Consider the following 15159-nt stretch of genomic DNA (forward strand, 5'->3'; position numbering starts at 1 on the left):
TCCACATTTTCCAAAAACTTGTGGAAAAAAAATGACATATTTAAAAGACGCATTATGTCTCCTAGATTATGTGTTGGGGTGTTTTCTTTCCAAAATGGGGTCATTTTGTGGGTGTTTCCATTGTCCTGGTGCTCCAGGGCCTTCAGAAGTGTGATAGGTTGTCAGAAATTATGTGTAATTTTTGCTCCTAGAACGCCTGACAGTGCTCCTTGGATGTTGGGCCTCTGTATGTGGTCAGGCTGTGACAAAGTCCCACATATGTGGTATCGACATACTCAGGAGGAGTAGCAGAATGTATTTTTGGGTGTAGTTGCAAGTATGTCTATACAGTGTGTGAGAAATAACTTGGTAATATGACCATTTTGTGAATTAAAAAAAAAAAAAAATCTTCATTTTGCAAAGATTCGTGGAAAAAAATTACAACTTCAAAAAAATCACCATGCCTCTTACTAAATACCTTGGAATGTCTGCTTTCCAAAAAGGTGTCATTTGGGGGGTATTTGTACTGTCCTGGCTTGTTAGGATCTCAAGAAATGAGTCAGTACATCAGGTGTGATCAATTTTCAATGATTGGTACCATAGCTTGTAGACTCTATAACCTTCACAAAGACCAAATAATATATACTTATTTGGGTCATTTTTACCAAAGATATGTAGCAGCATAAATTTTGGCCAAAATTTATGAAGAAAAATTACCAAATTTGCCAAATTTTAAAACCGAAACAAAGAAAAATATTTTTTTTTTACAAAATTTTCGGTCTTTTTTTTCATCTATAGTGCAAAAAATAAAAAACCCAATGATGATTAAATACCACCAAAACAAATCTCTGTTTGTGTGGAAAAAAAGGACGAAAATTTCCTATGGGTACAGTATTGCATGACTGAGTAATTGTCATTCAAAATATGAGAGCACTGAAAGCTGAAAACTGGTCTGGTTAGGAAGGGGGTTTAAGTGCCCAGTGAGTAAGTGGTTAAAGCAACCTGTCAAATAAAACAATTTTTCTTTTTTATTAAATGTTCCTCTGTTTAATCCCTTATTAACCCCTAATTTACTCTAATCAGCCTTAGTTAACACCTTATTCTCCTCCATTTAATTATTATTTTCCTGCGGATTATTTATTTATTTTATTTTTTTTGTTTACTTCTATTTTATAAATTATTAGTAATTAAAAACTTTTTTTTTGTTTGCTTTGTTTGTTAATTTTTTCACACCTTCAACATATGTTTACACGTTTCACATTTAAAAAAAAGCGTAAAATTTAAAACAACGTCCCCAAACTGTTCTCAGAAAGTTGAGAGCATGAAATTGTCCAAAATGTCTTGGTATGCTGACGCCTTAAGAGTTCCCTTCACTGGAACTAAGGGGCCAATCCCAACCCCTGAAAAAAAAAAAAACCCCACACCATAATCTCCCCCCCTCCACCAAATGATTTGGACCAGTGCTCAAAGCAAGGTCCATAAAGACATGAATGAGCGAGTTTGGGGTGGAGGAACTTGACTGTCCTGACCTCAGCCTGTTAGAACACCTTTGGGATGCATTAGAGCGGAGACTGCGAGCCAGGCCTTCTCATCCAACATCAGTGCCTGACCTCACAAATGCGCTTCTGGAAGAATAGTCAAACATTCCCATAGACATACTCCTAAACCTTGTGGACAGCCTTCCCAGAAGAGTTGAAGCTGTTATAGCTGCAAAGGGGGGGCCAACTCAATATTTAACCCTACGGACTAGGACCACTTATGTATTTATACATGGTGATCATATCCCCCTTATGTATTTATACATGGAGATCATATCCCCCTTATGTATTTATACATGGGGATCATATCCCCCCTTATGTATTTATACATGGTGATCATACCCCCCCCCTTATGTATTTATACATGGGGATCATATCCCCCCTTAATCTCCTCTTCTCAAGAGAGAATAAATTCAGTTCCTCTAATCTCTCTTCATAGCTGAGCTCCTCCATGCCTCATCAGTTTGGTTGCTCTTCTCTGCACTTTCTCCAGTTCCCTGATATCCTTTTTGAGAACTGGTGCCCAAAATTGAACTGCATATTCCAGATAAGGTCTTACTAATGATTTATACAGAGCAGCCCAGATCCTCCTGTTCTCAGGTCCCACACTGGATCTCCTGGCCCCTCCCTCCTGCCTCCAGAGCAAGCAGCTTACTATGGGGGCATCCAAGCAGGCTCGCTCCCGAGCCACTGCTCTGTATGTTCATTCACACACAGAGCCATGTCTCGACCCCACCCCCTCTCTCCTCATTGGATGTGATTGACATTAGTGGGAGCCAATGACCCACTGCTGTCTCAGCCAATGAGGAGGGAGAGTCACTGGAGAGCCTCAGCTCTTGTGCACATCGCTGGATCGCGTGGGGCTGGAGGGCTGGAGGGCTGCTGCACACTTCTATTTTATAAACTATTAATAATTAAAAACTTTTTTTTGTTTGCTTTGTTTGTTAATATTTTCACACCTTTTAACATATGTTTACACATTTTACATTAAAAAAAAGGACAAAGTTTAAAACAATGTCCCCAAACTGTTCTCACAAAGTTGGGAGCATGAAATTGTCCAAAATGTCTTGGTATGCTGACGCCTTAAGAGGTCCCTTCACTGGAACTAAGGGGCCGAGCCCAACCCCTGAAAAACAACCCCCACACCATAATCCCCCCTCCACCAAATGATTTGGACCAGTGCTCAAAGCAAGGTCCATAAAGACATGGATGAGCGAGTTTGGGGTGGAGGAACTTGACTGTCCTGACCTCAACCTGTTAGAACACCTTTGGGATGCATTAGAGCGGAGACTGCGAGCCAGGCCTTCTCATCCAACATCAGTGCCTGACCTCACAAATGCGCTTCTGGAAGAATAGTCAAACATTCCCATAGACACTCTCCTAAACCTTGTGGACAGCCTTCCCAGAAGAGTTGAAGCTGTTATTGCTGCAAAGGGGGGGCCAACTCAATATTGAACCCTACGGACTAGGACCACTTATGTATTTATACATTGTGATCATATCCCCCCTTATGTATTTATACATGGTGATCATATTCCCCCTTATGTATTTATACATGGTGATCATATCCCTCCCCTTATGTATTTATACATGGTGATCATATCCCCCCCTTATGTATTTATACATGGAGATCATATCCCCCCTTATGTATTTATACATGGAGATCATATCCCCCTTATGTATTTATAGATGGTGATCATATCCCCCCTTATGTATTTATACATTGAGATCATATCCCCCTTATGTATTTATACATGGAGATCATATCCCCCTTATGTATTTATACATGGAGATCATATCCCCCCTTTATGTATTTATACATGGAGATCATATCCCCCCCCCCTTATGTATTTATACATGGAGATCATATCCCCCCCCCTTATGTATTAATACATGGTGATCATATCCCCCTTAATCTCCTCTTCTCAAGAGAGAATAAATTCAGTTCCTCTAATCTCTCTTCATAGCTGAGCTCCTCCATGCCTCATCAGTTTGGTTGCTCTTCTCTGCACTTTCTCCAGTTCCCTGATATCCTTTTTGAGAACTGGTGCCCAAAATTGAACTACATATTCCAGATAAGGTCTTACTAATGATTTGTACAGAGCAGCCCAGATCCTCCTGTTCTCAGGTCCCACACTGGTGCTCCTGGCCCCTCCCTCCTGCCTCCAGAGCAAGCAGCTTACTATGGGGGCATCCAAGCAGGCTCGCTCCCGAGCCACTGCTCTGTATGTTCATTCACACACAGAGCCATGTCTCGACCCCACCCCCTCTCTCCTCATTGGATGTGATTGACAGTAGTGGGAGCCAATGACCCACTGCTGTCTCAGCCAATGAGGAGGGAGAGTCACTGGAGAGCCTCAGCTCTTGTGCACATCGCTGGATCGCGTGGGGCTGGAGGGCTGCTGCACACAGAAGATTTTTTAGAATGCATGAAGGTAAAAACCTGAAGCCTTTACAACCACTTTAGGCTTATGATCTACCAGAACCCCCGGATCCTTTTCCACCATTGATTCTCCCAGTTCTACTCCCCCTAGTATGTATGATGCATGCATATTCTTACCCCCAAATGCATAACTTTATATTTATCAACATTAAACCTCATTTGCCACATAGTTGCCCAATTGAGGTCAGCTTGTAAGTTGGAGACATCCTGTAAAGAAGTTATTCCACTGCAAAGCTTGGTGTCATCTGCAAAGACTGAAATCTCAGACCCCCCATCATGTATAGATATATTAAAAATGAAGGGTCCATACACTGAACCCTGAAGTACACCACTGATAACACTGATCCTTGGGGTACACCACTGATAACACTGATCCTTGGGGTACACCACTGATAACACTGAACCTTGGGGTATGCCATTAATAACACTGAACCTTGGGGTACACCACTGATAACACTGATCCTTGGGGAACACCACTGATAACACTGATCCTTGGGGTATACCACTAATAACACTGAAACTCGGGGTACACCACTAATTACACTGAACCTTGGGGTACACCACTGATAGTACTGAACCCTGGGGTACACCACTGATAACACTGAACCTTGGGGTACACCTCTGATAACACTGAACCTTGGGGTAAACCACTAATAACACTGAGCATCGGGGTACACCACTGATAACACTGAACCTTGGGGTACACCACTGATAATACTGATCCTTGGGGTACACCATTAATAACACTGAACCTTGGGGTATACCACTAATAACACTGAACCTTGGGGTACACCACTGATAGCACTGAACCTTGGGGTACACCACTGATAATACTGAACCTTGGGGTACACCACTGATAACACTGAACCTTGGGGTAGACCACTAATAACACTAAACCTTGGGGTACACCACTGATAACACTGAACCTCGGGTACACCACTGATAGTACTGATCCTTGGGGTGCCCAACTGATAACACTGAACCTCGGGGTACACCACTGATAATACTGATCCTTGGGGTACACCACTGATAACACTGAACCTCGGGGTACACCACTGATAATACTGATCCTTAGGGTACACCATTAATAACACTGAACCTTGGGGTTCACCACTAATAACACTGAAACTTTGGGTACACCACTGATAACACTGAACCTTGGGATACACCACTAATAACACTGATCCTTGGTGTACACCACTGATAACACTGAACCTTGGGGTACACCACTGATAACACTGATCCCTGGGGTACACCACTGATAACACTGAGCCATGGAGTACACAACTGATATCACTGATCCTTGGGGTACACCACTGATAACACTGAGCCATGGAGTACACAACTGATAACACTGATCCTTGGGGTACACCACTGATGACACTGATCCCTGGGATACACCACTGATAACACTGAACCTTGGGGTACACCACTGATAATACTGATCCCTGGGGTACACCACTGATAACACTGATCCCTGGGGTACACCACTGATAACACTGATCCCTGGGGTACACCACTGATAACACTGAGCCATGGAGTACACAACTGATAACACTGATCCTTGGGGTACACGACTAATAACACTGAACCTTGGGGTACACCACTGATAACACTGAGCCATGGAGTACACAACTGATAACACTGATCCCTGGGGTACACCACTGATAACACTGATCCTTATGGTACACCACTAATAACCGCCCTGAATGCTGTAATAAATGGCAATTATGTTTTTATTTTTTTATTTGTACATAGCTTTTATACCTTTTCTTCTGCAGCACTTCCGGCTGCCGCCGCCTAGGCGTTTACATCCCCAGGCAATTTGCAAGGGCTCCTGGGATAGCGGCGTTATGTATCCCAGGAGTCCTTGAGAATCGCCTAGTGACGAAATCTCGCGTTATTCAGGACCGTAAATGACGCGAACAGGAGGATTGGGATTTCATGATTGACAGGTTGCTATAGCAATGGGGCGGGAACTTCCGCCGACGCCGCTATTGTTATGACAACCTGTCGGGGAGACAGAGAGCCGCTCAGTGTGCAGGCGCAAGATCAGGAGGTGCATGCTGGGTAGCCAGCTGCACCGAATCATGGAAATCAGGAGAAGAGTGCTTCAGGTGCCCACAGATGACATGGAACCTTCCTGCTTCCGAGATCTGGTTAGTCTTCAAATATTTTACCCCAAACTACAGGCACTACACATCGGACATGTTCTAAATGTTGCTAGATATGTGTGTAAATTTATTTGGGGGACTGGAACTCCCCTTTAACCAAATCAGCCCCAGAAGGTTTACCCCTCCTAACCACTTTACCACCGGAGGATTTTGCTGTCTTACATCCAGGCCACTTTTTGCGATTCGGCACTGTGCGATTTTAACTGACAATTGCGCGGTCATGCAACGCCGTACCCAAACTAAATTTACGTCCTTTTTTTCCCTACAAACAGAGCTTTCTTTTGGTGGTATTTGATCACCTGTGCGATTTTTATTTTTTGCGCTATAATCAAAAAAAGAGCGACAATTTTGAAAAAATAACAATATTTTTCACATTTTTTTATATGAAATTCCCCCCCAAAAAATGTAAAAATCAAAATGTTTTATCATTTTAGGCCAATTTGTTTTCTGCTACATATTTTTGGTAAAAAAAATCGCAATAAGCGTATTTTGATTGGTTTGCGCAAAAGTTATTGCGTTTACTAACTAAGGGAAAGATTTCTGTCGTTTTTGGTGTTTTTTTTTTTTAACGAGTAATGACGGCGATCTGCGATTTTTTTTTGCGGGACTGCGACATTGCGACGGACAGATCGGAACCTTGACTGACAGTGCTATAAATATGCACTGTTACTGCAAAAATGACACTGGCAGGGAAGGGGTTAATTTTTATTGGTGATCAAGGGGATAATGTATGCCTGGTGCTTACTGACGTGTGTGGGGGGAGGGGACTGAGTGACACAGGGACAGATCGCAGGTTCAGCTATGCTGAACCCTGCAATTTGACCCTGCCTGTCACTTAGGAGATCCGCCCGCTTTGTTTACACAAGCGGGCGGATCTCCAGACTCGATTCCCCGACGTTTGGGGAAGAGCAGCAGCGATCGCCGCCACTCCTCCCCTGGCCCGACTCCCGCTGTGACTGAATACAGCAGTAGGGAGCCTCCGGCGGCGCGCGCGCGTCACCGACAGAGGGGAATGTCTGGTCACGTAGGTCTACGTCGCCAGACGTTATCGATCACTTTGCCGCAGTAGAGCTCTAGTGAGCAGCGGCAAAGTGGTTAATGACCTGGCCATTTTTTGCAATATAGCACTGCGTTACTTTAACTGACAATTGCGCGGTCGTGCGACGCTCTACACAAATGAAATACATTTATACAAAAAGAGCTTTTTTTGGTGGTATTTGATCACCTCTGCAGTTTTTATTTTTTGCACTACAAACAAAAAAAGAGCGACAATTCTGGAAAAAAAAAAATATATATAATATAAATATTTTTAACTTTCTGCTATAAAACATCCAAAAAATTTAGGCCAATATGAATTGTGCTACATATTTTTGGTATATAAAAAAAAAAAAAAAAAATCCCAATAAGTGTATATTAGTAAATGCCGCTATGTCAATAAAATAAAAATAAAGTGAAACTCACACCTAATCATGTGAACACCAGCAGCGCAAATAAAATGAGTGAAAATGATGATTTTATATATATATATATATTTATAAACATAGAATATTTAAAAAAATATAAAAAAGATACTCCTAAAAATAGGAGTATAAAAACAGTGTGCAAAACTACAGTAAACCCCCCTCCATCGCAGTGGTTAAGTTTCAGACCCACCCGCGTTAAGTGAAAACCTGCGAAATAGAAGTACCCTATTTAAACACACCCTAGGCATGTTTTTATAGCTTTTACAGTACTTTTAAAAGCATTTTAAGGTCATTAAACACACTTTTAAAACGATAGAAACACATTTAAACACATAAAAAATATTGAGAGAGAGAGAGCAAGAGCAATTGAAAACACAAAAATATTTAATTAATAATGAATTAATTAAATAAAATATTATTAATAGGTTAATAATAAAAAAACGTGAAATACCGGGACCGCGAAAACGAAACCGCGATATAATGGGAGTTTACTGCATGTCCAAAACTGTATATCATGTGATAAGTGTACAGTCCAAAAAATAAGCAAAGTAAAATATGTGAATCCAAAAATAAATAATTGGATAAATGTAAGTCCCGTGAATTAAGTTAACATAGATCTCCGCAAATCACCACCACCGCTGTGTGACATCAATCTCCACTCCCATCAGATGGACACTCACCACATATTATTGCCCCCCCCCACCCCCCACTCGCATGGTTGGGCAAAAGCGCTAACAAGTAGAGCGGTTTGTAGAATCTTCTAGATGGGCCTTATCCTTTCTTGCTCTCTCTGTTAATAGTCATTCCGTAGGTAACGTGTAGAAAGAAAAGCTCCACTGGTGTGATAACATTACACACTCAAACATTTATTAAAATAAGCTGCAAATCCTCTGCCCCAAATACACCCTCCTAGCATAAATCCTCCCCCCAAATCCCCATTCCTAGCATAAATTCTCCCCCAAAATCCCCCTGTGACGGTGCTCACCATCACTGGTAGTGAAAGACAGGCTTTAACAATTGTTGTGTATTGAGATAATGTGTATTGTGCCTGTCCCATTGTTAAATGTTAATGACCTTACATTGTTCTGTCCAGATGGTCAGCTAATTAGTTCAGGTTAATTCTGTTCCTGAATACAATTTCATCTGTATATGATAATGTAATCATTCAACCCCTGACCTGTGTGTAGTAATTCGATCAGGAGGGGGATGTGCTCATGTGTGTATAAATTGAGTGTGTGTCTGTTCAATAAACAGTCCGTTTTTACCCCTTCATGAAGTCTCGGCTCATGTTTGGAGGAATCTGCTACAAGGGATTGCTATGCTCTTCATACTTCCTTGAATAATCACTAAGCTCTTGTAAGAGCTTGTTCCTGCTGCACTCTCTGGGGAAAGAGAGGTTCACCCACGGGAACCTGGAGCCTTGTCGTAGGTCCAGGGTGGGTAGGAGACGGCGAAACCCCAACCAAGCTGCGGCGGTTCGTGGGGTCTGAGGTGGTTATGGTGTCTGGTGGAGTGCTTGGAGCCCTCGGGAAGCACTAGGAGCATCTGTCAACGTAGGTACCCAGTCGGGGTACCGGTTGATCCGTTACACCCCCCTACTAGAACAAATCCTCTCCCCAAATCCCCACTCCTAGCACAAATCCTCTGCCCCAAATACGCCCTCCTAGCTTAACTCCTCCCCCCAAATCCCCACTCCTAGTGTAAATTCTCCCCCCAAATCCCCCTTCCTAGCACAAATTCTCCCCCAAAATCCCTCCTATTAGAACAAATCCTCTCCCTAAATACCCACTCGTAGAACAAATCCCCCCCCCCCCAAATACCCCCTCCTCAGCTTATATCCTCCCCCTAAATCCAGACTTCTAGCATAAATCATCCCCCCAAATCCCCACACCTAGTGTAAGTTTTCTGCCCAAATCCCCCTCCCAGCACAAACCCTCTCCCCACAAATCCCCCTCCCAGCACAAATCATCTCCCCCCCCCAGATCCCCCCTCCTAGTACAAATCCTACCCACCAAATCCCCACTCCCAGCACAAATTCTCTCCCCCTAAATCCCCCTCCTAATACAAATCCCCCCCCCCCATCCCCATGTCAGTCATATAGTAGGACGCCAGGATCCACTCTTTCAGCTGCAGAATCTTCTTCAGCTCCTTGCTGTCATACTCATTGGTGACTTTGCCCAGATGTCTTCCGTTCCTTGGTGATCTCACCGGTCACTGGGGGACTCGAAGTAGACACAGGGGGAGGTGGGGAGGCGGCTGGAGCCAAGGCTGCTGGACATGACCATGGGGGAACATTATTTATCAATCTCCCTGGGGAGAGAGGAGTGGAGGACAGGTGACAGCTGGGCAGACAAAGGCAGGTGACAGTTGTCGGCAGAAGTGTCAGGATCAGAAAGAGATCAGCAGAGAGAGAGACATGTGTGCTGGAGTTCCCGCACTTCCCTGATCATTCCATAACAGTGTGAGCTGTCAGCGGTCTCTGATCACCCCCTCCATACCCTTGCCTGGCTGCCCTTTTTCCCCCCAGATGGACTCTCTCTCTTCCCAATCTGCTCTTCCTGTCCTCAGGGCTATTGCAAGGAGTTTTGTCTACACAGGGTGCCAGGATAGGGGGGCGGTGCATTTTACCCAAGGCAGGTGCCCAAAGCTAGAGCCGACCCTGCATGTACAGATGGGCATCCCTCTAGGAAGGGTGCCTGTAGGCACATGTCTACAGCGCCTAATGTAAAATTCAGCCCTGCTTCCTATGCTTTTAAGCACAAATATTTTAAGCACAAATATCAGAGTGCAGGGGTCAGGAGTCAGCAACACACAGAGTGCAATGGCCTAGTATATAAAACTCACAGAGTACAGGGGTCAGGAATAAATAGCACACATAATTTAAGGGTCAGGGCTATCTATCTGTAACACACAGGCAAAGAAGACAACCAAAAATTACCACTACCCCCCCCCCCCACCACCACCACCACCGAATGCAAATCTTTCCTTATCCAAAGATTTCCCCACCCTATCTACCCCACAACCAGAGTTGTATAAAGTACTCGAAACCCATACTTGAGTAAAAGTACAAGTGCTCGATCAAAAAGTGACTTGAGTAGAAGTACTAAAGTATTCAACATTTTTTGTACTTAAGTATTGCAAGTGTTTTTTTTTTAATTTTGCTGTTCAAGTACTGAAAGTAAAAGTACAAGTACTGTGTTATGTAGTTATTAAAGAAAGAAATCAAAAGTTTGAACATCATATTGTTTTTTATTATTTCAAATGCAGCTTTTATTTATACATACAGTAGCATTTATTTTCGTATGCGCTGATAATACACATGTTTTGAGCTTCATGAACCCTGCCATCTACTGTTCTGGCAGTGGTAATTTTTATAATTGTAACGAGTAACTATGCAGCACATAAAAAAAATATCGGAGTAGAAGTATTGAAATCATTGAAAAAATGTAGTGAAGTAAAAGTGGAAGTAGGAGAAAAAAATTCTACTCCAGGAAAGTACAGATACCGCCTTTCCGTACTTAAGTACAGTAGTGAAGTAGTTCTACTTAGTTACTATACATCTCTGCCCACAACCAATATAAATCTCTAACAGCTCCCTCACCGCGACCACTGCCACCAAGCACAGATATCTCCTTACCCAAAGATCCCCTCACTCCCTCTACCCCACAACCAATAGAGATCTCTACCCCCACCGCACCACCAAGTAGAAATCTGTACTTACCCAAAGACCCCCTCACCCTCTCTACCCCACAACCAATAGAGGTCTCTACCCCTCACCCCACCACCAAGGAGAAATCTTTCCTTACCCAAAGTTCCCCTCACCTTCTCTACCCCACAACCAATAGAAATCTCTAATAGCTCCCTCACCGCCACCACTGCCACCAAGTACAGATATCTCCTTACCCAAAGATCCCCTCACTCCCTCCACCCCACAACCAATAGAGATCTCTACCCCCCACCCCACCACCAAGGAGAAATCTTTCCTTACCCAAAGATTCCCTCACCCTCTCTACCCCACAACCAATAGAGATCTCTACCCACCACCACACCACCAAGGAGAAATCTTTCCTTACCCAAAGATTCCCTCACCCTCTCTACCCCACAACCAATAGAGATCTCTACCCACCACCCCACCACCAAGGAGAAATCTTTCCTTACCCAAAGATTCCCTCACCCTCTCTACCCCACAACCAATAGAAATCTCTAATAGCTCCCTCACCGCCACCACTGCCACCAAGTACAGATATCTCCTTACCCAAAGATCCCCTCACTCCCTCCACCCCACAACCAATAGAGATCTTTCCCCCCGCCACCCCACCACCAAGTAGAAATCTTTCCTTACCCAAAGATTCCCTCACCCTCTCTACCCCACAACCAATAGAGATCTCTACCCACCACCCCACCACCAAGGAGAAATCTTTCCTTACCCAAAGATTCCCTCACCCTTTCTACCCCACAACCAATAGAGATCTCTACCCCCCCCCCCACCCAACCACCAAGGAGAAATCTCTCCTTACCCAAAGATCCCCTCACCCTCTCTAGCCCACAACCAATAGAAATCTCTACCCCCCACCACCCCACCACCAAGTAGAAATCTTTCCTTACCCAAAGATTCCCTCACCCTCTCTACCCCACAACCAATAGAGATCTCTACCCCCCCACCCAACCACCAAGTAGAAATCTTTCCTTACCCAAAGATTCCCTCACCCTCTCTACCCCACAACAAATAGAGATCTCTACCCCCCCCCCCCCACCCAACCACCAAGGAGAAATCTCTCCTTACCCAAAGATCCCCTCACCCTCTCTAGCCCACAACCAATAGAGATCTCTACCCCCCCACCCAACCACCAAGGAGAAATCTTTCCTTACCCAAAGATCCCCTCACCCTCTCTAGCCCACAACCAATAGAAATCTTTACCCCACATCAGTTCAGAGTGAAGGGGTGATGGGACGTTCCCCCTTTGGCTTTGCCATGTGACCAGAACCGAGGAGGAGCTTGGTGGGGACTCTCTAGGCTTTGCACTGTGAGTGGCATTGCAAAGGTGATACTTGGAAGATTCGGAGCACCTGCCCCCCTGGGTGCCAAGCATTATGGACACCTATGGCAGATGTGCCATAAGAACTGTCAACGATGGGATTTTCTCCTATTTTGGAGAGATTTTTTTCTCTATTGATGTTGTGTCTCTCGGATACACACCGGTGGGAAGTCTCCCTAGTGGACACACATAGCCACAAATACCTTTGAGCTGTATTAATGCTTTCTCACTCCATCCAAAACAAGAACAAAAAAGTTAGGACTTGGGTTCCACTGAAAGCATGGATACAGTATAGACACAAGTGTGGGCACAAAGGGACAGGAATTGTCCTATTCTAAGGATCACCAGGTCAAACAAAAAATGGAAAAAGCCTAAAAGAATAAATAAAAATGCAACCACTACATCTAAGGGCCAGTGAGCTGTAATATAGTCAATTTTGTTTTTTGGGTTTAGCTATGCCTTTTCCTGACCATAGCACCTGCAATGACTGAATATAAATGCAAAGAAACAACTTGAATTAAATTACTTTGCAGTTTATTATATGTAAAAGAACAGTACAAAGTACAGGGTGTGCTCTCCAGGGATACAAAATATCTATATATACTCCATCAACCATTCTTATCGTACAATATATACAACACAATAAATAGTTCAGGTATGAAGCAAGCACCTCTAAGCCAAAAAAGCAGAGTATCATCACTGTACAAAATGAGCGATAATCATAATGCAAAGCGGCAAGGTTATCTTAGGTAGCGTTATATATGATGCAGCCAACACCATCCACAGAAAAAGAACTAGATACAAGATTCCTTCATAACTTCTCTCTGCTGAGAGCATTGGGGTTGACGTTATGACAAAGTCTCATGGTGCCGGGATGGTCGGTTCTCGGAGGGTTTACATCAGCTTCATCAAGATCCAGGAGAAGATCAGAGCAGACAAAGTCCAAGGCATGGAGAAACCTGGAAGAACACACAAGAGATATTAGGAATGGAGCGGGAAGGGCTTCACTTTCTATGGAAGATCTTCTGTTGTGTTCAATCCTAAGTATTCATTGTAGTTGCAATGAAAGACAACTTTTATACCAGATTGGGAATTTGGGGTTGATTTACTAAAACTGGAGAGTGCAAAATCTGGTGCAGTAGCCATTCAGCTTCTAACTTCAGCTTGTTCAATGAACCCTGGAAGCTGATTCGTTACCAATCTGCACCAGATTTTGCACTCTCTAGTTTTAGTAAATCTCCCCCAGTGTGAGAATTTAAAGTGTATGTCCAACCAAAAATGTTTTATTTTTTGCATAGCATGGCGGCATTAGAGAGATTTACTCCCATATACCGTCGAGGTGACAAAGGTTTTACCAGATAGGAAGTGAGAGAAAATCTGCTACAAGGTCACAGACAGCAATAAAAAATCTGATAGGTACTTTGTACTTTATTACTCTTCTTAAAAAAGTGATTTCTGTCTGTGTTGCTTTTCGGGATTTACTCTCTTTTCCTGTTTGGTGAAACTGTTGTCACTGGGACAGGAAGCGAACGGAAATTACTCCAACATATCCCAAGATGACAATAAAAGCCCAAAAGTGATTCTTCTGCTTCCTGACCCTTTCTAAAGTAAAAAAAAAGTTTTCGCTGGAGATACACTTTAATAGAGAGATCCCCTCCACTTTAGTTGTGTTGACCACACAGGAAGTGATGTCCAGTGTGTGTAGGGGGGGAGGGGGGGCAGGAATCAATAGCACCAAAAAACATTCAATACAGGATATACATATGTACAGAAGCTGTTTGTCTTCCGACTGTCTCTCTCTAATTGAAAGTCTCAGTCAGTGCTGTTAACCCTCCAACTTATAGCTTTTATAATAATACTAATATCAGTAAATATTTAGATAAATACTAAATGTAGGCATAGAAATATAGGAATAGATAAAAATCCCTAGCCATTGTTAGAATTAGGCAGATAAAATGAGGGAAAATTGGAAATTTTACATATCTCTTTAGAAGAGTTTAATCTTTTCCTGGCCAGTAACAGGAATCTGCAAAGGCTCAAAGGGAGACAATATTTTTGCTTAGCATTTTTCAATTGCGAGCAGTGAAAGTACCCAAAGGTGACCTGGTATCAGCCTCTTGCCAGTCCCTGTACAGCAGGGCTAGAATGCGAGAGGAAGAAACAGCACAAGGATGGGGTACCAATCATGTGAGCTGCATGCAAATGTGTTAACAAGAAGCATGCAGGTAGGAGAAGAGAGCATAGTGAACAGGGAGATGACCTAATCAGTGTGCTACTCCTTCAGTGCCCAATCAGCAGTATTAGGGATGGGGAGGGGACACCACTGTTTTGCTAAATGTAACATAGAAAGTGGTGTCATCCTCCTGACTGTTCTGTGTGGAAGAGCTGTGTATAAATCTCAGGAATGAATAGATAGAAATACAAACCCTTTGGCAGGTAATATGGCTCCCATATCTGTTATTTATCTGAAAATTTAAATTATTTCCTGGAATTCAGCTTTAACCCCTTTATACTGGTGGGAGCTGG

The 15159-nt window shown here is 43.3% G+C and overlaps 1 protein-coding gene and 1 long non-coding RNA gene across 2 annotated transcripts in view; one reads left to right on the forward strand and one right to left on the reverse strand.

Moving 5' to 3' along the window:
* LOC309567853 overlaps window positions 1-15159 on the forward strand; it is a 1051047-nt gene that overhangs the window by 692326 nt on the left and 343562 nt on the right. The gene's annotated exons all lie outside the window — the stretch shown is intronic.
* Window positions 13291-15159, reverse strand: part of LOC309568239 (uromodulin-like) — a 51544-nt gene continuing 49675 nt past the window's right edge. Inside the window, exon 9 of the mRNA XM_082273905.1 lies at window positions 13291-13592. Within this exon, the coding sequence (XP_082130031.1) occupies window positions 13528-13592 (65 nt within the window). The 3' untranslated portion in view covers window positions 13291-13527. The remainder of the gene's footprint in view (window positions 13593-15159) is intronic.

The sequence above is a fragment of the Pelophylax lessonae genome, assembly GCF_965119305.1.
Source record: "Pelophylax lessonae genome assembly, chromosome: 12".
Classification (NCBI taxonomy): domain Eukaryota; kingdom Metazoa; phylum Chordata; class Amphibia; order Anura; family Ranidae; genus Pelophylax; species Pelophylax lessonae.